Consider the following 24728-nt stretch of genomic DNA (forward strand, 5'->3'; position numbering starts at 1 on the left):
CAGCTATCTACTTACTTTTCAGTCGTTTCGGTTCTTCCTGTGTCAGTCGGATGTTGGTGGCCGTAAGCTACTCAAAATGAACGCATATCATTTAGTGGCACATTGGCTGAAGGTGAGTTGCGGCTGCTGCTAAATACCCAGCCTGCGTAACAGTTGTGTCCAGTGTATTCTGTAGACATACAGTGAGCGTATTAGCTAAATTGTTACACCGTAGCCCCGCCTATCCAAAACGGTCACATGCATTTTGGTCATGTGGGATACAGCGACACCCAGAGCCAGAACCACTTGACATATTTCAGTCCTGACCTGACACATGGCTTCTGATAGTAACACGACACCTTCACAAGTGCTATGAATACAGCCTGCAGTATGACTTTGATACAAGAGACTGTCATGTGAAATGGACAACAATAAGCTCTCTTTCTCTCTCTCTCTCTCTCTGTCTCTGTGTGTGTGTGTGTGTGTGTGTGTGTGTGTGTGTATCAGAGTAACGTTGGACCTTGTTTGTCCTATAGTCCACTGTTTTTTACCTGGTTACCCGTTCAGTGATCATCCTAAAATGCGTTTCCATCAATGGACCGTCGCGTCAAATGATCAGCTTATGATTATGTTTGGCTGGTAATGCTGTTCCCTCCCACCACCTCCCTACCTACTGCGTCCGCAGAGAAGCGCACAATGATGAGACAGGTCTTGACATTTGAGACCACACGGCGGCGCTCCAATCATGAGAGAATGACCTAGTCTACAAAAGACAGTTATACTTGTGAGCGTATATTAATAAATGCTCTAAAGTAGCATTATCAACTGATAATTACGCTGGAAAGTTTCGCCACTGCTTCCACAGGTTATGCCATAGGCAACCATGCATGACGTTATATTTCGTGGAGACACGCCCAATAATTTAGGGGCATTCAGAAGATAACGGAGCTGAAAGTGTTCCCCTCCCATAATAGACTTCTCTACAAGCTGACGTTAATGGGTTTTTGGAAAGAGTTCATTTTTGCCAGAGGTTTGAATTTTGGTTGAAAGAAGAAAAGGAACGCGTCGCTATGGATAAATTCAAGGTTGTGATGAATTTAGTCCAAAAACGGCAAACGACCCTTGGATTGGGCCTGATACCGTTACTAACGGCGGGTGCGGAGCATGTTTTTTCAACCTTTGCCTTCAAGTGTCCATGCAGCGAGTGGAGCTTTCTGTATGGGACGGTGTCTCTTCTTGTGCCGGCCGCGGCTCTGCTTATACTTGGGTACATGCTAAGCAATAAAACGTGGAAACTGTTCACGGGCTTGTGTCTGAATAAGTCTAAACTTTTTCGTTTCAAATCCATGTGCGGCTGCCTATGTGTTTTTCTTCAGATCACAATGACCGCTATGGTGGCACCTGTCTCCTGGATCGCAATAGCACTTCTTAACGGCGTTTATTTTGAATGTATTATTACGGGCTCTAATGTCACTCATCTGAAGAGCTACCTGTGTCATGGGAGATCGGACTCCTGCCAGACCGAGCTCCACAAGTTGCCCTGTGATAAAACTGCAGCGGACAGAGACGCTATCCTTACAACCATACGCGCACAGTCTCAGGTGACCGAGTAGCCTATTTGTTGGTTATGATAATACAACAGTTCCGTGAATTGTATTTTCTGTCAGAAGGTGTGAAAGCTTTCATTGCTGAGACTGATAGTACTATAGGGTTTCTGTGAAGTAACAAACATGGAGGATTACTGCCCCCACTGTAAGCTGAGCTCACCTGTGATCATGTGCTCATATTCAGGTCCACAATGCAAACTAGTCACAGTTTACTTGGGGATATTTTATGCTGTTTTTTTTTTCACTATGAGGACTCATACATGTCTCTATGAAGTATGTTTAATTAAAGGTAGAAGACTAGCCAGCATTATGATCATCATCATAAACACCATCTATTAGTGCTGTTGTTGATATTGTTGTTGTTATTGTTAGTGGTGTTAGTAGGAATTGTGGTAGTAGTAGTGATGGTGGTTGGTTAATGTTGGCTGACTTTAATGATTTGCCCTGTATGTCAGTTGTATGGTTGTGTTCAGGAAACTAAATGTAAAGACAAGCGTCATGTCGCTTCCTTGAGGAAGTTGTTAAATTGAAAAAATCAACCACAGGCCTGCATTAGATTTCTGCCTCCCAGCGAATGTCCAGTGGCAGTAAAACTAGCAAGCTAACCACCTAAAAAGCATGCAGAAACCTTACAAACATCAACACAGTTGATACTGACAAAAGCTTGCTAGCATGCTAACTTGTTTCTTTGGTTATATTGTTGGCAATGTCATACTGGGAAAGCTTTTCATACATTTTCACATGGAGGTTTGACCCCGACCACAGAACTATATAGTGCATAGTCTGGGTGGCCAGTGGGAAGGACAGGTGATCTCCTCCACATGGCTATGTACCATGAAAATGAATTTGAACATGATACCAAAACTGGTTGCCTATAAAAACATACATCCAAAAGTTGCAAATGTCTGCACACTGTTCCTTTAAACAATGTCGCAGATTAACCACTTCACTGAGTGTTTGTCTTGGCTGAATGTTAATTAGCCTTTGTCATCCGCTGCCTTCCAGGTCGTGGGCTGGCTGGTGATAGCCTCTATCATGCTCTCCTCTCTGCTGCTCACCTGTGTGGCCAGGTGCCACTCCCCAGTGAGCTACCTCCAGCTCAAGTTCTGGAAGGCGTACTCTCAGAAGGAAAGCAACTTTTTCGACAGCTACGCCACCGAGCACGCCAAGAAGCTTGCCGAGAGGAACATCAAGAGCTTCTTTGAGATGAGAACACCGGAGTCTCAAGCGACCCCTCCAAGGTACGCGTGGGAAAAGATCTCCAGGTTCTACAAGTTCGGGACCATGGATAAGTATTACAGCACGGTACACAAGTATGTGGAGACGTGCAAGAACCCTGAGAACCCTATTAGAGTCCTTTCGACTAAATCAGGTGACATCTCTAACCCAGCAGCCCTGGACTTTGTGAACGAAGGCACAATGATGCTGTGAGATTAAGGTCATGAGGTCATTTGGTTGGAAATGTTTTCAACTGCACAGCATTTCCATTTTTATGATGTTTTGAAAAATATTTGAAGACTTTTAGAAGAAGTGAATGTTTTTGTACTTATTTAATATATGATGACGTTTTGTGTGCTTAAAACTGATATTTAGATTATGGAGTGTATAACCATTGTGGTGTTATATTGTTTCTCAAATAAGAAGCACAAGTATACTGAGCTTTTGCTAATGATTAATATAAAGTTTACAAAGGTTCAGTTTACAATCCTTGGTTTATTATTTGCCTTATGTCCTTCAATAGGAGATATATTTTACAGCATAAACCTTTCATTGTTCTATCTGCTTCCTTATTTGTAATGAAAAAGTCGTCACAGAAGCTTTTGCAAACATGAAGATACATTCAGCGAGCAGATATATTTACCAGTGTTTTGAATGAGCGTTTTTCTCTGTGGTCAGCTCTCTCAGTTTCAGTTCTATCTAACATCCTGTGTGTGTACATGGGAAAGGAAATCACATGCAAAGCCATTAGGTGGAGAATTGTGCCTGATGAATCACAATAAATGCCTGGCCAGTGAAAGATTTACGTATCAAGGATAAGGAACATAAGGATCATAACATCTTATCTTATGTTATCTTATCGGTGCTACTTTTGTTTAAATAAATCCAAGCAGTTCACTAATGTTCACTAATGATACTGCTTATATATGCAACTACTTCCAGATGCTGTGCAAAGTCTGCCCATTGGTCTGTTTAGAGCACTTCAGCATGACAAGGTCTTCAGATGCATTAGTGAGGAGAAATAGCAAATCTTTTAGATTTAGCCCACAAGCCCCCACAAGGAAATGAAAGTGTGGTGTTTTCAACCACTTCCTCTATCCATAATGTCACGTATATGCTTAGTCTTTTGGGTTTTGACAGTTGTGCACAGGATTGCTTAAGATGTGGCAAAGGTGGAGGATGATCTGAAAAAAAGCCTGTGTCTGCTACCGGTTTCATCAGATTGTTGTGAAATATTTTGAATTCCTTGGCGTTATGACTGAATCTGCATTATTCTCTAGTTCCCCCCACCCCTTTGTCTCCCCCTTGTGTAGCTAAATCACCAAAGTGTGCTCATCTGACTAACAGAGGTTATAGCAGAGGTTTTAAGGGATTCATTTAAGACAGTGACAGATAGATAACAGTGACATGACAACAACAATAACCTAATCTCTCTAACCTTGTAGAACAAAATAGTAACAGATGTGTGTGTGTTTGTGTGTGTGTGTGTGTGTGTGTGTGTGTGTGTGTGTGTGTGTGTGTGTGTGTGTGTGTGTGTGTGTGTGTGTGAATGTGAAAGTGAAGCAAACAGTGGAATAAAGCACAATTTTGACAAATAAGTACCGTCTCCTCCACAATTATTGGCACCCCTAGGAAAGATGAGTAAAAAGGGTTATAGGAAATTCACCTTTTGATGAAATAGCTTAGGGGCATTCAGAAGATAAGGGAACTAAGAGTGTTCCCCTCCCATAATATACTTCTCTACAAACTGACATTCATGGGTTTTTGGTAAGAGTTCCTTTCTGCCAGAGGTTTGAATTTTGGTTGAAAGAAGAAAAGGAACGCGTTGCAATGGATAAGTTCAAGGTGTTGATGGATTTAGTCCAAAATTGGCAAACGACCCTTGGATTGGGCCTAATACCGTTACTAACGGCGGGTGCGGAGCATCATTTTTCAACCTTTGCCTTCAAGTGTCCATGCAGCGAGTGGAGCTTTCTGTATGGGACGGTGTCTCTTCTTGTGCCGGCCGCGGCTCTGCTTTTACTTGGGTACATGCTAAGCAATAAAACGTGGATACTGTTCACGGGCTTGTGTCTGAATAAGTCTAAACTTTTTCGTTCCAAATACATGTGCCGCTGCCTATGTGTTTTCCTTCAGATCACAATGACCGCTATGGTGGCACCTGTCTCCTGGATCGCAATAGCGCTTCTTAACGGTGTTTATTTTGAATGTATTATTACGGGCCTTAATGTCACTCATCTGAAGAGCTTCTTGTGTCATGGAAGATCGGACTCCTGCCAGATCGAGCTCTACAAGTTGCCCTGTGATAAAACTGTGGCGGACCGAGACGCTATCCTTACAACCATACGCGCGCAGTCTCAGGTAAGTGAGTGACCGAGTAGCCTATTTGATGGTTATGATAATATAACGGTTCTGTGAATTGTATTTTCTTTGTCAGAAGGTGTGAAAGCTTTAATTGCTGAGACTGATGGTGCTATAGGGTTTCTGGGAAGTAACTAATATGGAAGACTACTGCCCCCACTGTAAGCTGAGCTCACCTGTGATCATGTGCTCATATTCAGTTCCACAATACAACCTAGTCACAGTTTACCTGGGGATATTTTATGATGTTTTTTTCACTATGAGGACTAGATAATGTGTCTATGAAGTATGTTTAAGTAAAGGCAGAATACTAGTCGATCATCATCAGAACCACCATCTATTATTTTTGCTGTTAATATTGTTGTTGTTGTTGTTTTTAGGGGTGGTAGTAGGAATTGTGGTAGTAGTGTTGATGGTGGTTGGTCTGGGTGGCCAGTGGGAAGGACAGGTGATCCTATCTGAACATGAACATGATACCAAAACTGGTTGCCTATAAAAATATACATCAAAAAGTGTCAAATGTCTGCATACTGTTCCTTTAGAGACAATGTCGCAGATTAACCACTTGACTGAGTTTTGGTCTTAGCTGAATGTTAATTAGCCTCTGTCATCCGCTGCCTTCCAGGTCTTGGGCTGGTTGGCGATAGCCTCTATCATGCTATCCTCTCTGCTGCTCACCTGTGTGGCCAGGTGCAACTCCCCAGTGAGCTACCTCCAGCTCAAGTTCTGGAAGGCCTACTCTCAGAAGGAAAGCAACTTTCTCGACTGTTATGCCACCAAGCACGCCGAGAAACTTGCCGAGAGGAACATCAAGAGCTTTTTTGAGATGGAAATACCGGAGCCTTTGAAGACCCCTCCAAGGTACTCGTGGGAAAAGATCTCCAGGTTTTACAAGTTCGGTACCATGGATAAGTATTACAGCACGGTACACAAGTATGTGGAGACGTGCAAGAACCCTGAGGACCCGATGAGATTCCTTTCGACTAAATCAGGGGACAGCTCTAACCCAGCAGCCCTGGACTTTGTGGACGAATGCACAATGATGCTGTGAGATGGAGGTCATGAGATCATTCGGTTGGACATTTTTTCAAGTGCACAGCATTTCCATTTTTATAATGTTTTGAAGAATATTTGGACTTTTAGAAGTGAACGTTTTTGTACTTCTGCTAATGAGTAATATAAAGTTTACAAAGGTTCAGTTTACAATCCTTGGTTTATTATTTGCCTTATGTGCTTCAATAGGAGATATATTTTACAGCATAAACCTTTCATTGTTCTATCTGCTTCCTTATTTGTAATGAAAAAGTCGTCACAGAAGCTTTTGCAAACATGAAGATACATTCAGCGAGCAGATATGTTTACCAGTGTTTTGAATGAGCGTTTTTCTCTGTGGTCAGCTCTCTCAGTTTCAGTTCTATCTAACATCCTGTGTGTGTACATGGGAAAGGAAATCACATGCAAAGCCATTAGGTGGAGAATTGTGCCTGATGAATCACAATAAGTGCCTGGCCAGTGAAAGATTTCCGTATCAAGGATAAGGAACATAAGGATCATAACATCTTATCTTATGTTATATTATCGGTGCTACTTTTGTTTAAATAAATCCAAGCAGTTCACTAATGTTCACTAATGATACTGCTTATATATGCAACTAATTGCAGATCCTGTGCAAAGTTTGCCCATTGGTCTGTTTAGAGCACTTCAGCATGACAAGGTCTTCAGATGCATTAGTGAGGAGAAATAGCAAATCTTTTAGATTTAGCCCACAAGCCCCCACAAGGAAATGAAAGTGTGGTGTTTTCAAGCACTTCCTCTATCCATAATGTCACGTATATGCTTAGTCTTTTGGGTTTTGACAGTTGTGCACAGGATTGCTTAAGATGTGGCAAAGGTGGAGGATGATCTGAAAAAAAGCCTGTGTCTGCTACCGGTTTCATCAGATTGTTGTGAAATATTTTGAATTCCTTGGCGTTATGACTGAATCAGCATTATTCTCCTAGTTCCCCCCCCCCTTCTCCCCACCCCTTTGTCTCCCCCTTGTGGTAGCTAAATCACCAAAGTGTGCTCATCTAACTAACAGAGGTTATAGCAGAGGTTTTAAGGGATTCATTTAAGACAGTGACAGATAGATAACAGTGACATGACAACAACAATAACCTAATCTCTCTAACCTTGTAGAACAAAATAGTAACAGATGTGTGTGTGTTTGTGTGTGTGTGTGTGTGTGTGTGTGTGTGTGTGTGTGTGTGTGTGTGTGTGTGTGTGTGTGAATGTGAAAGTGAAGCAAACAGTGGAATAAAGCACAATTTTGACAAATAAGTACCGTCTCCTCCACAATTATTGGCACCCCTAGGACAGGATTGAGTAAAAAGGGTTATAGGATATTTTAAACTTTTTGATGAAATAACTTAGGGCATTCCAATTCATTTTTCTCATTTTCATTTCACATTTACTACCACCACTTATACTTACACCTGCACTTATATATGTCTTATAATATCTACACTACCTACTTTTATTAGCTGCTAAGTACTGTACATATTCCATATCTATACTCTTCATATTCCATATCTATTTTCTTTACTGCTACATATTCTTATGTATTTTACCTGATTCCACTTTACATATGCACATACTCTTCACTTTTACTGCTTTTTTGCCACTTCTGGTTAGATGCTAAACTGCATTTCGTATGTCTTCAGTACTTGTACTATGTGCAATGACATTAACGAGTTGAATCTATCTAAAAAAAAAAAAAAGATAAGGGAACTGAAAGTGTTCCATAATAGACCTCTTTGCAAGCTTATGTTCATGGGTTTTTTTGGTAAAGAGTTCCCTTTTTGCGAGAGGTTTGAATTTGGTTGAAAGAAGAAAAAGGAACGCGTTGCTATGGATAAGTTCAAGGGCTGTTGATGGATTTAGTCCAAAATTGGCAAACGACCCTTGGATTGGGCTAATACCGTTACTAACGGCAGGTGCGGAGCATGTTTTTCAACCTTTGCCTTCAAGTGTCCATGCAGCGAGTGGAGCTTTCTGTATGGGACGGTGTCTCTTCTTGTGCCGGCCGCGGCTCTGCTTTTACTTGGGTACATGCTAAGCAATAAAACGTGGATACTGTTCACGGGCTTGTGTCTGAATAAGTCTAAACGTTTTCGTTTCAAATACATGTGCCGGCTGCCTAGGTGTTTTCCTTCAGATCACAATGACCGCTATGGTGGCACCTGTCTCCTGGATCGCAATAGCGCTTCTTAACGGTGTTTATTTTGAATGTAATATTACGGGCCTTAATGTCACTCATCTGAAGAGCTACCTGTGTCATGGGAGATCGGACTCCTGCCAGACCGAGCTCCACAAGTTACAGTTGCCCTGTGATAAAACTGCAGCGGACAGAGACGCTATCCTTACAACCATACGCGCGCAGTCCCAGGTAAGTGAGTGACCGAGTAGCCTATTTGATGGGTATGATAATATAACAGTTCGTGAATTGTATTTTCTTTGTCAGAAAGTGTGAAAGCTTTAAATGCTGAGACTGATAGTGCTATAGGGTTTCTGGGAAGTACCTAATATTGGAAGACTATACTGCCAACCACAGTAAGCTGAGTTATCCTATGTGCTTCTATATTCAGTTCCACAATACAACCTATAGTCACACTTTACTTTATGCTGTTTATTTCACTATGAGGACTTAATTCATTTATGTTTAAGTTCCTTGAGGAAGTTATCAAATTGAAAAAATCAACTACAGGCCTGCATTAGACTTCTGCCTCCCAGAGAATGTCCACTTTGTAGTGGCAGTAAAACTAGCAAGCTAACCACCTAAAAAGCATTCAGAAACCTTGCAAACAACAACTCAGTTGATACTGATAAAAGCTTGCTAGCATTGCTAACTGGTTTATTTGGGTTATATTGTTGACAATGTCATACTGGGAAAGCTTTTCTTACATTTTCACAGGGAGTTTTGACCCTGACCACAGAACTACATAGTGCATAGTCTGGGTGGCCAGTGAGAAGGACAGGTGATCTTATCTGTCCTCCACATGGCTATGTACCATGAAACTGTTGTCTATAAAAACATACATTAAAAAGTTGCAAATGTCTGCATACTGTTCCTTCAAACAATGTCGCAGATTAACCCCTTGACTGTGTCCCTTCAATAGGAAATATCTTTTACAGCATAAACCTTTCAATTGTTCTATCTGCTCCCTTATTTGTGATGAAAAAGACGTCACAGAAGCTTGTGCAAACATGAAGATACATTCAGCGAGCAGATATGTTTACCCAGTGTTTTGAATGATGGCTATAAAAAAAAGCTACTCACCTGAAAATGCCCATATCTACCGTTAGGGCTATAATCAACTGGAACTGTAACAAACTTGTTGGAAGAGGACCCACATTTATTTTGCCCCCCATGCACAGTGAGAAAGGTTGGTAAGAGGAGGCCAACAAATCCCTAAGGATCACTGTTGCTGAGTTACAAAAGAACGAAGCATCTTGGGGTCACAAAGTCTCCAAAACTACCATCAGACACCACCTCCATTACAACAGATTATTTGGAAGGCATGTCAGAATATCAGTCATTCACCCACAATCATAATCACCCTGGAGTTTGCTAAACGCTACTGGGACTTTGACTGAAACCGTGTTCTATTGTCAGATGATACGAAAATTGAGCTTTTTGGTAACAAACACTCCAGGTGGGTTTGGCGTAAAACAAGGGATGACTGACTGAAAGAACCTGATCCCACTGTTAGGTATGCTGGAGGATCTGTGATTGTGGGGCTGTTTTTCTTCAAATGAGTACATGGTATTATGGACTCCATGAAATACCAGGATATTTTAAATATAAAATTGGGCCATCATTGAATCTTTCAGTAGGACAATGATCCAAAACATGTTTGTCCAGATGTTATAGGAGGAGACTCAGTGCTGTTTTATTGGGAGGTTATAGTTATCGTATTAAATGCAGCGGTGCCAATAACTGTAGTACATGTGGTTTTGTTCAAAATTTCTTGATGAGTTTTCTTTTCTCAGAATAAATGTACTTCAATTAAAGGTTGGATTTTTAAAATGTATTTTACTAGTGTGGGACTAAGCTAATTCACCGAAAGGTGATTAAAAAAAATATATATAACTTTTTACGGATCTTTGATAAGGGTGCCCATAATTGTGGAGGGAGATGTCCACATTTAGACACATTTCTCGTGTGAGAAAGAGAACTGTAAGAGAAAATCAAGTTTATTGACCAATGTTTAGTCATCAACAAGCAGTTCAGTTGATGTCAAGCAATTTAGCTCAAACAGCAAACAAATTAATAACTAATTTCACCGTGCTAAGAAAAGAGGCCTATTACCCTGAGGTGTCGCTGCTGGTGTGAATTTGACAGGGCCAGCACGGGCCAGCAGTGACAGTGGCCGTAACTTAGAACTTTTTAGGTCAGAAAGAACACCACGGGACATGAACGAGATAAGATTAATAGTTTAACTGTGAGAATTGGACTTCTCAAACTGAGACCCCATTGTTAAGGAGTTAGTTAGTTACAGCTCCTCAGGGGATCCATGATTAAGCAACATTGTGGCGACTGAGGTTAAAAAGACCGATCTGTGTACAATGATGTCAGAATGCATTCTCCAGTCGTGGGTGACAGAGCTCTTTGTGAACTCACCTAAGACTGTATTTGTACATCTCTTAAAACTCAGTAAACTCAACTGAATTCAAACCTATTGCTTCGTGGCGGTCTTTCACTTGATTCTCTGTAAACCAACACGTAGATTTAGATTAATCTAACAGAACACAGAGCGAGAGAGAGAGACAGAGAGAGACATGATCAACACACTGCATGAGAACTTCCAAACCAGATCAGCAGGCTCTGAACCTGTTCTGTGGCAGTGTCTCCCTCCCTTCACCGGTGGGAGGGAAAGGGTGGGGGTGGGGAGTCCTGTTTTAAACAGAAATCTGACTATATAAGCATGATCCTTCACCATGACATATTTGTTTACGTGCACTCCCACTCCCCGGTGTCTTCCCAAAGCAGGAAAGAGAGAGAGAGAAGGGAGAATGAGAGAAGAAGAAGAGAGAGGGGAGGGATTAAAGGAGAAAATCAGGGAGGGGTTTGGAAAGAGGCAACACACAGAGGAACACCGGATGAGACCAGGAACTGGACGAGTGGGGGAAGTGGTTGGAGGGTGAGATGTGAAGAGGAAAAGAGGAAAAACAACTGGTCTGATTCAGAAGAGAAAAAACAATGGGAGTGGCTGGAGCAGACACGACTGTGGCAGCGTTTTAGTCTCTATTTCGAGGTTAGGAATGAGAAGTTCTTGCTCTGAATACCATAATCTTTCCCTCCCACATAACCTATTTCTGTGTGGAAGGTGCCAAGGAACTCAGAGAAAACAATGGATTCCTTCAAAGTCGTTCTGCGTATCCTGACCGACCAAAAAGCCACCATAGGCTATGGCTTCATGGCCATCCTCACTATAGGAGGCGAAAGGATGTTCTCCATGGTGTCTTTCAAATGCCCGTGCAACCGTGACCAGAACTTTGCCTATGGGTTAACCTTCCTGCTGGGACCAGCCGTAGTGCTGCTGCTCATAGGGCTGTTTGTCAGCAACCGCTTATGGAGGCTCTACACCGGCTGCTGCCTGAACCCCATGAAGCTTTGCCCCAGGGGCAACTGCATGGGCTGCTGTGCGGCACTCATGAAAGTGGTGGCTGGGGCGTGTGTGGCGCCCATTATGTGGCTCTGTGTGGCACTCCTCAACGGCACGTTCTACGAGTGTGCCGTCAGCGGTCTGGACGACAACCTGGTGGTGCCGTTGCTTTGCAAGAATAAGACTAGATTGTGCCGGGAGGAACTGGCACGGGTTCCATGCCAGAGATCCAAGCTCCCGGCGGACGAGAACATGGAGCTGCTCCTCATGTTCCGAGCTCAGTCACAGGTAAGTGATGAAGAGGCCTGCTACAGGTGCAGAGGCATTCAGTAAAATTAAAGGTTGCTCAATGATTGACAGATTTAAAACAAGAGCGAAGACCCTCACCAATGTTGTGAAAGAAATATCTGTTATGTCCAATTGATACATATTGTAATGTGTAGATGAAAATATTGTACCATTGCATTTAAAATGAACTCATTGAAAGATGCAGTATGTAGTTTTTTTTCTCAGAAAAACAAAAATTCTTTGAGATTTAAAACAATGATGTCATTCTTAAGGCCCTATTCCCCTGTGCATTGTTTGTCTCTTACAGGCGTTTTTATTGCCACTCTGTTTGCACTTGCACATGCAGAGAAATATATTAAATGCCAGAGTCATAGAATTTAGATGGTGGACATTATCTTTTAATTGTTTCTTTGGCATGGCACTTTAATGGTTTGGTCTCGAGAGAGTTTTGTCATTGACAACAAACATGGTCTACATATTGCACCATATTAAGGTGTGTTTAAATATTCACTTCAAAATATATTTATAATATAAAATAAATCAGACTCACTAACCATATTTTCAAATCCCTTTTGGTTATACACATTTTAATTCTGGATGTGCGTGTTTTGCAGATCCTGGGTTGGGCCATCATCATAATCGCAGCTGTGGTAGGTTTGATTGGCACTTGCTACAGAAACTGTCGCTCACAGGTGAGCTACCTTCAGCTCATGTTCTGGAAGCGCTACATGGACAAGGAGCGAGAGAAGTTTGACGTGTACGCCAGTGAATACGCCACCAAACTAGCAGAGCGCAATCTCAAGAGCTTCTTTGAGAACCACGAGCCTGAGGCATTCCCTTTCCCAACCACAGGGCCTGGGAGCAGGTCTCGTCCCTGTACACGTTTCAACACAGTGAACAGTACTACAGCACCTTACAGCGCTATGTAGACTGTGCTGATCGAGACTACGACCCAGAGAAGAGACCTGTCTTGGAAATGGGACGTCACATTGAGATGATGTAGAGAAGAGATGCAAGATTAATGTGGCACAAGAGATGGTCTCACATAGAGATGACTGCTGAATGAAATGTTGGTTTTAGAGGGTTTCAGATGATTTGGGTCAACAGCATTTTCATCTTGAGGTAACATTCTGTGTTATTACTTGATGATCAGCAGGTTGTGGCTGGCTGAAAAGAGAAGGGGATGCCTGAAAGTCATGTGTCTGCAGACCTCAGGGACAATATGCTGCACTTCCTCTAGGCAAAGAGCATGGACCATTAAAAACCACTTAGTAAAACTCTATTACCACAAAGACGACAGGGCCATCTCTGAAAAATACTGAGGCCCATAAACCTCAGCATCAATACAGCATCATGTGCCTGTATAAGATTATGTTTTTCTTCTATTAGTGCCTTTCCTGTTTGCAACCACATACAACTCCAGCTTTTGCTTTCCTATTGAGACGTGTGGCACTGGCAATGTATTTCATATTCAGCCTCTGTTAAAGGGATGCTTGATTGGTTGGGGAAGTTGATGGTCATGTTTTTTTAACTGCAGTGCATATATGGTGTGATACAGTAGACCCCATTATCAGCTACTGGATAAGCATATGACAAAAATCTCAAAATGAGAAATGACTCCCATATCACAGTATTTTATATGTACTAGATGTGTTTGTTTGTGTTGTTCATACAAAAGACCAAATAAGTTATGTCCAGGTATTGCACATAATGGAAGTTTTCAGTACTTATATTCATAATTGTATGAACGCCTTAACATGCTTGTATGCACAATTCCAAATAATATCCATCATGTCTGCCTCCGTGTGTGTTGACATTATAGCACATGCATACATACACATGATCAGTTTAGGATTTTAATTTAAACTTAAACCTTAATGCATCTGGATCTTATCTTAAAATATGTACTTAAATTGTATTCTTTGTTAACAAATAACAGCACAAACCCACTATTACTAAAACAAAAAATGTTGCACAAAATATGTGTAATAGGCTAATGACTGTTTACCATATATTATTGGGTGCACCAGGAAAATAAATAAACCTCCTTTTGATACCAGAGTGAAAATACCAGTGTGTTTTAAAGAATGGCGGTTAAACTAGTGCCCTGTTCAAACTTGCCCTGAATATATACTGCCAGAGGCAGCGTCTGTCTGGTTCTGACTCATGCACGGTGATCACACACACCCACCCTTCATTTAATTTTAACTGGTCACTTGATTATCTCTCTCTCTCTCTCTCTCTCTCTATCTCTCTCTCTCTCATAATGCTCCTGACCACAGATAGGTCACAACACAATTGTCTTCTGTTGATGTGCAGTGTGCACACCAATAGTTTTAGCCATAACTTTCTCAGAACCAATCAATTTGCATTATTGTTTACGGTAGGCAAAAGCAGGTGGGACAACATGCACTGATGTCTTTCTTCAAAAATAAATAATATATATCATATATAATCATATATATATATATATATATATATATATATATATATGATTATATATATATATATATATATACACACACACACACACACATATATAATTTTGTAAGTAAGTTGAGGTTTACTTGATTTTGTATACACAGTAAATCAATGATTTTGTCCTTTAGAGATGTTAGATAGTAGAAATGGGGAACTGAAAATATTCTTGAGTAATTCCCATAACTTTCAAAGGTTCTAAGGCGAGGCACACAGCACTGCATTAGAGAACCCTGGAGGCGGTATTGCAAACATAAGAGGCCAAATACAGAGGGTGATCAGGTCGGTAATAAACAGCAGAGACATTAACCCAAGGATGCGATAGTTTATGACTTATTCTGCAAATCTGAGTTTTATCTATACATCAATTGTGTGCCATGTGGTGGAACAAAATATTGTGGCTACCTTTATTACGTGTGTCTATCACTTTAAATGCAGGGACATGTGTCACGTGGTCTTATTCAGGTCAGATAATCCATGTCAGAATTGTAATGCAGTTGCAAGTTGGCTGTTGTTTGTAGTCCACTTTACTTGCTTTTAATACGAAAATAACTTAATAGACAAGTGGATCTGGGCGCCTCTATACATTTAATGTACACTCAATAACTGATTTCACATTTACAATGATCCGCAGAGCTGCTTCATTTCAGGAATGACAAATCGTACTCGATCGAATCGAACGCAAGGCCTCTGAAGAGAAGACTCATTGCTCTGTGCACTGTAACGTGGTCAATCTATAATAGATGGACAGGAGCGAGAGAAAATGACAGACTACGGAGAGGAGCAAAGGAACGAGTTGGAAGCAATAGAGTCCATATACCCGGACTCTTTCACAGGTAAACAGAATCAAAGAAAGACGTGAACCACTCTATGGGCTAGCCAGCATTAGCCAGCATTAGCCAGCTAACTTATTCGAAGTGCTAGACTCAAAATGAGGCTATGCAGGAGATGGCTACCTAGCTAGCTATTTCCTCCCACTAAGCAGCAATATAAATAAAATACTTTAATGAAACACATAATAGATACAAATAGAACACATATTTGACCTTATGTAGCTACCATATCAGCTAATTTACGCGAGAGACCTTTCTTGCTAGTTTATCAGACAGGCAGCTAACATTTGTCGGCTAAGTGGGAGAGATCTGTCTTGCCACATGGATGCTGCCTTCAAGGGTAGTCCAAATTAAATGGCGATGACAACGAAAATTCTCTCCCAAAGTATACATTGACATGGTCTTGAATTCGTCAATGAACACTATTCTGTTTTCCCACATCTCTGTAGTACTGTCAGAGGATCCAGCCAGCAATTCACCATCACAGTCACGTCAGATGCAGGAGAAAATGACGAAAGTAAGTGTCTATTTTTTACCTTTTTGTTTTAGTTTTATTTAGTAACGTTACAGGCGTGTACATCTGCAACTGTCTCGCTGTCACACCGTAGAAAGGCTTTTGCACTTTGATGCTCTCAAAGCAAATACACAGCTGTTTATTGCAAACTCTATAACAGTTAAATCAAAGTTTACATGGAAAAATATAAGCTATATGCTCGCATGAAGCCTTAGACTTAAATCTGATTGTACACATTTGTGTATTTCTTCCGTGTCCTGTAAGCTGATCTGGCATAAAGCATCTGATCTTAATGATGACTTACTTAATGTGCCTTGTGTTTTACCAGTGGTGGAAGTGACGTTAAAGTTCACCTATGTGGAGAAGTACCCAGATGAGCCCCCCCTCTGGGAGATTAACGCCCAGGAGAACCTGGAGGATCCAGACGCAGAGGATGTCCTCAAGTTACTACAACAGCAGGTCTGTCTGTCTGTCTGTCTGTCTGTCTGTCTGTCTGTCTGTCTGTCTGTGTCTGTCTCTCTCTCTCTTTCTCTCTCTCTCTGTGTGCTTGTCAATCTTTTTCTCTCTCCCATTGTCAATGACCTATCAGCATAAATTGTGAGGCGAAATAGATTTGGTGTATTTACTGCATTGCGTGCGCGGTTGACGTCTACTAAGCATCCAATTCTGTTCTACAGGTGTCACAAAAGTATTTTATCAGTTGGAAGCCTGATACAGATGATTACATATATGCACAGTGCTGTTTACAACTGAATGGTTATCACTGGCTGTGCTCTCTAACATCTAACAATAACAAATATATGCTTTTGTAGTGTTTTGGAACCGCCTCTCTCTGCTTCTACGCCATGTTCACAGGTTACCATAAACAACTCTCTAATAACTCTCTAAAAAGAAGTCTCTAATAATAACAGCAACAACAGCTTAACCCAATTACCTTTCTTTTTTTTTTTTAGAGTATGCGATTATTTATTTGTTTTTGTGCATGGTCAAATCTCAGCACTACCATGTACTGTACTTCTTGGCTGTTGCTCATCTTCTATGTCATACTCAGGGTTTACTTGTTCTTGTTCGTCATCATGGACAACTCTGTACAATTTTGTGTGTTTTATTGTTTTCAGGCAGAAGAGAACCTTGGAATGGTGATGATCTTTACGTTAGTCACTGCTGTGCAGGAGAAACTGAATGAAATAGTTGACCAGATTAAGATCAGGCAAGAGGAGGAGCAGAAGAGACAAGAGAGGGAGACGGAGGAGGCTGAGAAGGTTCGAACAAAATGGAAGATGTAACAGCTTATGATGAGCTTGTGAAATATATGAGGATAAATGTCACATGCCATGTTTGATAGTTAAAAGTAATTAAGGAAGGCATAATGGTCTCCTGAGTTTGTAAAATGTCATAGAATAGATGTCACATTCGAAGTTTGGTAGTTATTATTAAGTAATTAAAGAAACCATAATTTTTCCTTAAAGTAAATAACCTATTATAAGCATGAATTTAAACAACTTTGCATAGGACCCCTTTCCTCTTTTCCAATTCTGCTTCTGATGTTAGGTTAAGTTGTTTATCAGCATTGACATTCATTTCTGTAAAAAAAAACAATCCTTCAGCCCTGTGAGTGATGGCTTGGTAAAGGCTTGTTCTGGTCACTGTCTGGTAGTGTTGGTCCCGCGCTGCTGCTCTGTCTGAAGTCTGTGTGTGTCTCTGTGCTTAACAGAAGCACTTCCAGGGCACGGTGGTCACCATAGAAAACTTCCTGACGTGGAAGGCAGGCTTCGAGAAAGACATGAGTGACCTGAAGAAGAGAATACTACAGAGAGAGGAGGAGCTGGCAGGGAAGAACAAACTCACAGGTAACTGATACTAATCTGTCTCACACTCACTCTGTGTGTCAGGGGAGCTTCTCTTCACCTCTACATTTGCCTTGTTGATTTAACAGTGTGAGTCTATCAGTTGATATGTTGTCAAACATTGGAGGATTAAAAGAAAAGAAATCTCGAGAAATCTCCTTTTTAATCCTTGTGTGTTTTCATTTTAAATGCACATTCAACCTTTTGGACGACTTAATATCAGTTAGAACATTACTACATTAGTACATTGAGTGTTGTAGTTCTCAACTTTTATATTTAATAATTGTGTTCCACTTAAAAAACCCACGCATACATAAATAAATCAATAGAAATGCTGGTATATTGCAAAATAAGGCATTTCCAAGAATTACCTAATCGAATAGTAATTCTAAAGTCACGATCACATAAAAAGCTGTGCCACATAAAGTATAGTAATGAAGGTAATATTTGAATGGCTGTTTGTTACATAGCCTAGTAACTACTGTGTCGTACTGGCTGCTTTCAGGCACACGTTCTGATTTGTTCATTAATTCCGATTTCATAGACAAGCATTTTGTCCTTACGTAGCTCTTTGTGTTTAGGCAGTCCTAGCTCGAAAAAGTCTAATGCACAGAAATATCAACCGACAACTTTAGGATCCGGAGACTAGTGTACGGACCACTGTCCCATCAGCACCATGTCGTTTGCACTGTTCTGATGGTTTGTTCAGTTTGTTGCATTTGATTTGAGCAGCAGTCAGGAGTTTGGGTGAAAGACTAGCATGCTAACTGCCTAAAAGCCTTGCTTTGAATGGTATGTTTGGGTGATCTAATTTTGTGGGGTGGTCCGTCCCAGACAGAGCTATATAGCGCATAGCCTGGGCAGCTAATGTGAAACGACAAGTGTGTTTATCTGTCCTCCACATGATGTGGGCAAAACTAGTTGCCTGTAAAAACATAGCTCAACAAAAGTGGCAAATTGTTGCACACTGTAGCTTTAAATGGTTGTTGTATTGTTTTGTCACGTTCAGTTGACATTTAGTGAAGCAAATTGTGAGATCCCTGGTGGTTCTCACCCAAACAAAATAAAAGTGGTGTTTTATAAACTCCCTTATAACTATTTGTCTGCTTGTTTGTCATTTGTTTATTACCCACAGGAAAACAACTATTTGAAAGAGACCATAATCTAGACACATCCGATATCCAGTTTCTGGAAGAAGGTACAGAATCTCATTTTCACATTTTACCCTTCCTGCATTTAATAGTGGACCACACGTGTAGTGTTACACATGTCCTGCTGCTGTTGTGTAAAAAGCAGCAGGCGTGTTATAGAGCATAACTCTACTCCTTCTTTGTGTTCCTGTCAGCTGGCAACAGTGTGGAGGTGGACGAATCCCTGTTCCAGGACATTGACGATTTGGACCTGGATGAAGATGACCCAGATTTCGACCCATTAGCACTTGGTAGCGATGAGGACTGAAGCGATGGGATCCAAGTGAAGGCATGTAGACTTGAAAGGCACTGCAACGCAACGCTGCCTGTCAGTCCTCTCTATGAAACACAGACTGTCTCCGCACTCAAGCTGTAATCAGTGATGACGCCTCGTCTCGGGGTGTTTCTGTGCAGTTTTCCCCTGATATGATTGATGATTTCTACGCCTATGCCATTAAATACATCAGCCGTCACCTCTGCCTCCTCTGGATTATCAGTAGCAGCACTTGGTATTATTGTTATTACTAGTACTAGCAGGAGTAACCCTTATTCATTACTACTGCTATTAATAAAACTGGTGGTAGTGACAGATCATGCTTTGCCTTAAACAATGTATATTCCTAGTATGTAGTAGTTGCTTCCCTGTCATCTCTTAAATCAACTTCAACGTGGATCTAAACAGAAATAAACTGGATGGAAAACCCTTAGAATTACAAGATATGTATAGGCAAAACAAATATTGCCCACTCTAATAGTATGGGTTAGCATGTCCATCATATTACTCTGAGCAATATTATCCATGTCTATGTAAGCAATAAATCCACCTTCGAGAGAGAACTTGTAAGGCCATTGCAGGCATCACAGGATGTGGTTTCTGACAGGGCTGTGACTGTCATGTTCTGTGTTTAGTGGTGTGCAGTAGTGTTCTCAGGTACAGAATATGAAGACCTCTTCCTGGCTGCATAATAATGCTGCATGTGATGCTATTGTTAGTAGCACAATATGGCCAGTAGAGGGCGGAAGCAAGTTGCAAGTTTTTATTGGAAGTGTTGATAAAAATAAGACGAGAAAGGCATCTGGCATAAATCTATAGGTGAAGACATGATTGTAAAATCTCTTACGCAACAATGATGTAGTGCTGTTTAGTTTAGCTACAGTTTGCAGTTTAACATCAAACACTTTTTGTCTTCAACCACAGAATATTGTGAGTTCTGTCACAACATCAAAGTGGACAATATTTGACTTCAGTTTTGCTTAATTAAGAGTAGCTGTGATCACCAGTGGTTCTGTGTTCCTGCAAAAAAAAAACTGCATGTATCAAATGATCACACTCACTTGGTGACAGAACTAAAAGAACAGGAATACAAGGCAGACGGATAGATAACGCATATCGTGTCTACGTATTGGACCATATATTGTCCTGTTCACATCTAAATTGACAAATGTCCTTATTACATTTCAGAGGTTTGCTATGCATCATTGTCACACGGGTCGGGTACACAAGTTAGCCTGAGGGCGAGACCTCTTTCAGATCCCATTTGAATGAGAGGGGTACGTCCGTCATCTCCTCCTTAAACACCTTATCAAATCGTTCACTCTGGGCAACACTGAACAGATTTTTCCAATCACCAACAGTCCCTGGCAAAACAGAGGGAAGGAAAATGCTGTGGTAAGAAAAGAAAAAACTCTGACATCACAGATGGCATCATTTGAACATGATGGAGTACAGATGACACCATTGGGTGACTTGTTCTTAGACACATTCAGTGCTGTGGACCCTCGCATGTGTGCTGTTCTGGATATTACTGTGTACATGCAGTTTTCTTCTGTCACTATATTCTCCTCATTAGTTACGCTATCGTATTTCAGAGAGTCAAGTAAGAGGCTGCCATTTTTCTTTTCTTTTATAGTTCCTTTCAGTGTTAAAGAGGAAAACATGTATTGAGTTTAGACACTAAATGAATATGGAACTATTAATCAGAAGCAAAGAGGACCTCATATTCTCATTATTATAGTTTGCCCATCTCTGAATGGAGGGGACTTAAGGTCAGAATAACTCATTTCTAGAAACTATAAGAATGGGAAAAAAAACTTAGCCCACCTTTCCTCATGAATGATCCCCTCTGCTGGTTGAGGAGTGTAGCAGATACTTGTCTGTAGTTAGCGGACGGGTTCCGCACCATGTTGTTGAATCGTGCGTGTTCCACCACGCTGGCCATCTGACTGTCGGTGAGTTCCCTGTCCAAGAAAGAACACACCTTCTCCACCACGGACCGCAGATCCTGCGAGAGACACATCACTTCAGACGGTCAGCACAGGCACCAAGCATGGCAAGACTGCTATTAGAACTGCATGTGTCACGCTAGCTAGCCACACCTGAATCATGTCCTCGTATGTGACATACAGGATGTTCATCTCGTCCTTGTGTGAGTAATAGGCCTTAATGTGCTCAAACCAAGCGTTGCCATACACTGAAATAAAAAAGCAAGATAGGTCACTAACACAATGATTGTTTGAAGGAAATCAGTCACACACTGACAACATACAATGGCTGCAGAGCTACACAGTAGGGGTCCCTTTAGTAACAGGCTACATCTTTCCAATATGACTCCTACCTCTGCCATCCATGAACTTTTCAAAGAAGTCATTGAAGTCCTTAGGAGTCTCCAGTACTGCTGCAAAGTGGTGGAAGTGGTAATATGACACCAGGGCGTCTTTCGGATTTCTCGCCACATAAATGATCTGAAGAAAACGGCAAGAAATGCTGAAATAAAGAGCTAACCTTGTTGTTAAAGTCTACATTTTAGTGTAAGTATGTCAGTTGCTCTTGAAGTGTCTTATCATATATTGTTCAAACTCAAACTAGAGAGTGTGAGTGCGTGTGTGTTAGTGTGTGTGTGTGTGTGTGTGTGTGTGTGCAGGATGTTGAGCTTTTTTTTTTAAAGCCACAATATTCTCATTATGTTCATTACTGTGGCTTAATAAATGTGTGAGTTGTTTTTATTGTTCTTTGTGCTTTGGCAACACTGTACCTACACGGTCAAGCTAATAAAGCAGCTTTGAATTTCAATTTGAGTGAATTTGGTGGACTCTGGCCGTGATCCAGGCCACATCTATACCAGTCTCAGGCTATGTGGACAACAGGAAGTGAAAAGACTGGGGTGCCATGGGTGAAATCATAGACACCCTCCATCACCCCAAAACACCAGCCTTCTCACACATTTATAACAAGTCTGGGTGGTTTATAAATGTGTGATTTTCTGTGCTCGAGTTACACTGTGTTGTGCACTGTCAGTGTAAAGAAGTTATTTATACTCAGAGAAGGTATTGGTCCACATGTTTAGTGTTCACCCACAAAGGCACAACACAGATAATTGAACAGAGTGCCACACGCGCGCGCGCACACACACACACACACACACACACACACACACACACACACACACACACACACACACACACACACACACACACCTTGGCTTTCTTCTGTCTGAGGCCGACTGGGAGGAGCCTGTACGGGAGGTGTGTCACGCTCAGGCGGGGAGAAGATAGGGGAGCCTGTAGAAACGTCTCCTCACTTCCCTTCACCTCGATCCAGGGCATGCGCTCACAGTTCGGCTTCCCTGCAGTTGCCATGGCGTTGCCCTTCGCCTCAATCAGGATGATGATCTGCTGCATCCATATGGTTCCTGGGGGAAATAAATATGGGGTCAAAGGTCAAATTGTATGCAACTGTATGGCCACCTAGTCACATGCGTGTACATTTTTAAGCTCATGAAATAAAAGGTAACATTGCACTAATATTTCAAGACAGAAATGTATTGTCTGTTTGCTTCAGGAGTGGTATTTACGTCTTTTTTACTTGTGTACTAAGACATTACATAAAGTCATGATGTAATTTTCCCAGGGGTACCCAAACTTTTGCATACAATAATGCCACTGTCAAAATGGACCCTGCAAATGTACAACCAGCAACATGATGTGACATTTGAAATGTGTGTGAATGTGAAGATGTCACTCATTCTTCCTGCTTACCTGATTTAGGGTATGTGATGAGAAAGATGTCCGAATCTCGAATTTCCCAGTTCTGGATTTGGTCCACCACCACAGGAGAGTTGACACCAGGGATCAAGTAAAAACCCCGGTGCAGAATCAACCTCACATCTGGGGCCTGACCAGCAGTGCCCTCACCAGCAGACTCTAAGAGAATTGATTGATTGATTGGACAAAAATACACATTGTGTACAACTCTAGATATATTATTAGTCCTTTAGCACTAAGACCATTTATGTGGGTCTAAGTGGTCCTATGACCAGACAAATAGGACATACCAAACCAGGATTTAGAGCTGACAGTCTTCAGAGTTTATACGTCATGATCCATGCCGAAAAGGTAAATTATTTGATTTAAGGAATTTGTTATAAATATAGTATAAATACATGATAATTTAACTAATTCTTCTGTTGCAGAAAATGAATGGCCAATGCCAACCAAGGGCTCTCAATCATACATTGACTTAAATCAGAATAAAACAATAAAGATTTACATTTTAACACAAGAAGGAAAATGTGTGAAACACCGATTACATGCACACATAACTTTTTTTAATTAATAAAAAAAAAATTGAAAGCGCCTTGCTCACCTGACCAGCTCTTTCCCTGGCCGTCTTCATTTGTGACCTCTTGACAACAATTCATATCGGTAATCCCGAACTGTGAAACACCCTTCCTGTTAAATAATGCGGATAGTTCTTGGAAGTGAACTGCGAATGATTATATAGGGATGGTTGCGATGACGACCACGGAGGATGTGCTTGTCTCTTGCAAATCCACATAACACATCGGCAACATGTCTTTTCGGTACAAAGCGTCTGTAACATTGTATAAAGCCGTAGTCATTGGTCCACTACAATACCACAAATTACTTCTTTGAGACTGCCGCATTAAGGTGATTTCACTGCAGGGAACAAATGAGAAAAGTGCAGCAGGAACATGATATTTTGTGAAAATAAGACATGGTAGGCTACAGAATCGGTCAAAAGGTTTTTAATCAAAGAACAGACTTATAAATACTTTACATCCTGAAAAACCATTGTAAACGTTCCCTGGCTGTCTTCTTTCGCCACCACCTGAAAATTAATTTCGGTAATACCGACCTGTGAAACGACCTTTCCTGATAAATAATGCGGAGAGTTCTTGGAAGTTGAACTGAAAATGATAATATAGGGATGGTTGCAATGACGACTACAGAGATAGTACTCCTCTCTTGCAAATTCGCATGACACGTCTGCGGCACCTCTCTTCTCATCATTTAAGTCTGGTAAGTCCTAAATATGAATCAGATCCTTCCTCACCCATGTCCAGAATGCTGAATCTACCATTGAATAATAATGCGAATAATGGATTGACTGCTATTGGGCAGGATGGCAAAGTAGCTTTAAGTTTAAAATGCAACCTAAACGCACACCAACCCAGCTAAGTTGACTGGGGAGTTTGCATCTCGCTTAAAATCTGCCTTTATTGTTCCAATGCATAATTACCTCCAGCAATGCAATGCAGATTCTGGGGACATGACTAGATCCCCAAATGGTTGGGTCCTTTAGCCACAGGCAAACAACCATAAACACACAACCACCTAATGCATTAAGAAAAAATCTTGTTTGGTAACCAACTCCCCCTTCCCGACTATGATTACAAATTGTACGACCACAGACAACTGAAGGGACCGACATTTGATAGTTAGTTTAAATATATTCCATAGTCAATA

The 24728-nt window shown here is 41.2% G+C and overlaps 5 protein-coding genes across 5 annotated transcripts; 4 read left to right on the top strand and 1 right to left on the bottom strand.

Moving 5' to 3' along the window:
- Positions 1 to 706: 706 nt before the first annotated feature.
- Positions 707 to 4402, top strand: LOC122130238 (calcium homeostasis modulator protein 6-like). The gene is made up of 2 exons (XM_042704890.1): positions 707 to 1580; positions 2592 to 4402. The coding sequence occupies exons 1-2, from the start codon at positions 1050 to 1052 to the stop codon at positions 3015 to 3017; spliced, it is 957 nt and encodes a 318-aa protein (XP_042560824.1). The 5' UTR covers positions 707 to 1049; the 3' UTR covers positions 3018 to 4402.
- A 79-nt stretch (positions 4403 to 4481) lies between these two features.
- On the top strand, positions 4482 to 7068 carry LOC116222376 (calcium homeostasis modulator protein 6-like). The gene is made up of 2 exons (XM_042704891.1): positions 4482 to 5165; positions 5791 to 7068. The coding sequence occupies exons 1-2, from the start codon at positions 4635 to 4637 to the stop codon at positions 6214 to 6216; spliced, it is 957 nt and encodes a 318-aa protein (XP_042560825.1). The 5' UTR covers positions 4482 to 4634; the 3' UTR covers positions 6217 to 7068.
- Positions 7069 to 11293: 4225 nt separating this feature from the next.
- Positions 11294 to 14161, top strand: LOC105897620 (calcium homeostasis modulator protein 5-like). The gene is given in 3 exon segments (XM_012824570.3): positions 11294 to 12100; positions 12715 to 12928; positions 12931 to 14161. Coding segments are annotated over 3 exon segments (930 nt in total). The 5' UTR covers positions 11294 to 11557; the 3' UTR covers positions 13104 to 14161.
- A 1007-nt stretch (positions 14162 to 15168) lies between these two features.
- LOC122130239 (RWD domain-containing protein 1-like) lies at positions 15169 to 19435 on the top strand. Its single transcript, XM_042704892.1, is given in 8 exon segments — positions 15169 to 15414; positions 15861 to 15883; positions 15886 to 15928; positions 16254 to 16384; positions 17044 to 17187; positions 17640 to 17775; positions 18908 to 18970; positions 19118 to 19435. Coding segments are annotated over 8 exon segments (726 nt in total). The 5' UTR covers positions 15169 to 15341; the 3' UTR covers positions 19231 to 19435.
- Positions 19436 to 20466: 1031 nt separating this feature from the next.
- Positions 20467 to 23676, bottom strand: LOC105897608 (amine sulfotransferase-like). Its single transcript, XM_031576920.2, has 7 exons — positions 23605 to 23676; positions 22998 to 23162; positions 22437 to 22651; positions 21578 to 21704; positions 21339 to 21433; positions 21064 to 21244; positions 20467 to 20600 (listed from the first exon to the last, which is right to left on the bottom strand). The coding sequence occupies exons 1-7, from the start codon at positions 23657 to 23659 to the stop codon at positions 20467 to 20469; spliced, it is 972 nt and encodes a 323-aa protein (XP_031432780.2). The 5' UTR covers positions 23660 to 23676.
- Positions 23677 to 24728: the final 1052 nt, after the last annotated feature.

Source organism: Clupea harengus, unplaced genomic scaffold (genome assembly GCF_900700415.2).
Source record: "Clupea harengus unplaced genomic scaffold, Ch_v2.0.2, whole genome shotgun sequence".
Classification (NCBI taxonomy): Eukaryota; Metazoa; Chordata; class Actinopteri; order Clupeiformes; family Clupeidae; genus Clupea; species Clupea harengus.

Coding starts and splice junctions, on each gene's coding strand:
- LOC122130238 (XM_042704890.1), top strand. CDS start 1,050: ATGGATAAATTCAAGGTTGTGATGAATTTAGTCCAAAAACGGCAAACG. Junction 1,581..2,591: donor CCATACGCGCACAGTCTCAG/GTGACCGAGTAG, acceptor GCTGCCTTCCAG/GTCGTGGGCTGGCTGGTGAT.
- LOC116222376 (XM_042704891.1), top strand. CDS start 4,635: ATGGATAAGTTCAAGGTGTTGATGGATTTAGTCCAAAATTGGCAAACG. Junction 5,166..5,790: donor CCATACGCGCGCAGTCTCAG/GTAAGTGAGTGA, acceptor GCTGCCTTCCAG/GTCTTGGGCTGGTTGGCGAT.
- LOC105897608 (XM_031576920.2), bottom strand. CDS start 23,659: ATGAATTGTTGTCAAGAGGTCACAAATGAAGACGGCCAGGGAAAGAGC. Junction 21,434..21,577: donor AAAGTTCATGGATGGCAGAG/GTAGGAGTCATA, acceptor TTTTTATTTCAG/TGTATGGCAACGCTTGGTTT. Junction 20,601..21,063: donor GGGATCATTCATGAGGAAAG/GTGGGCTAAGTT, acceptor CTGTTTTGCCAG/GGACTGTTGGTGATTGGAAA.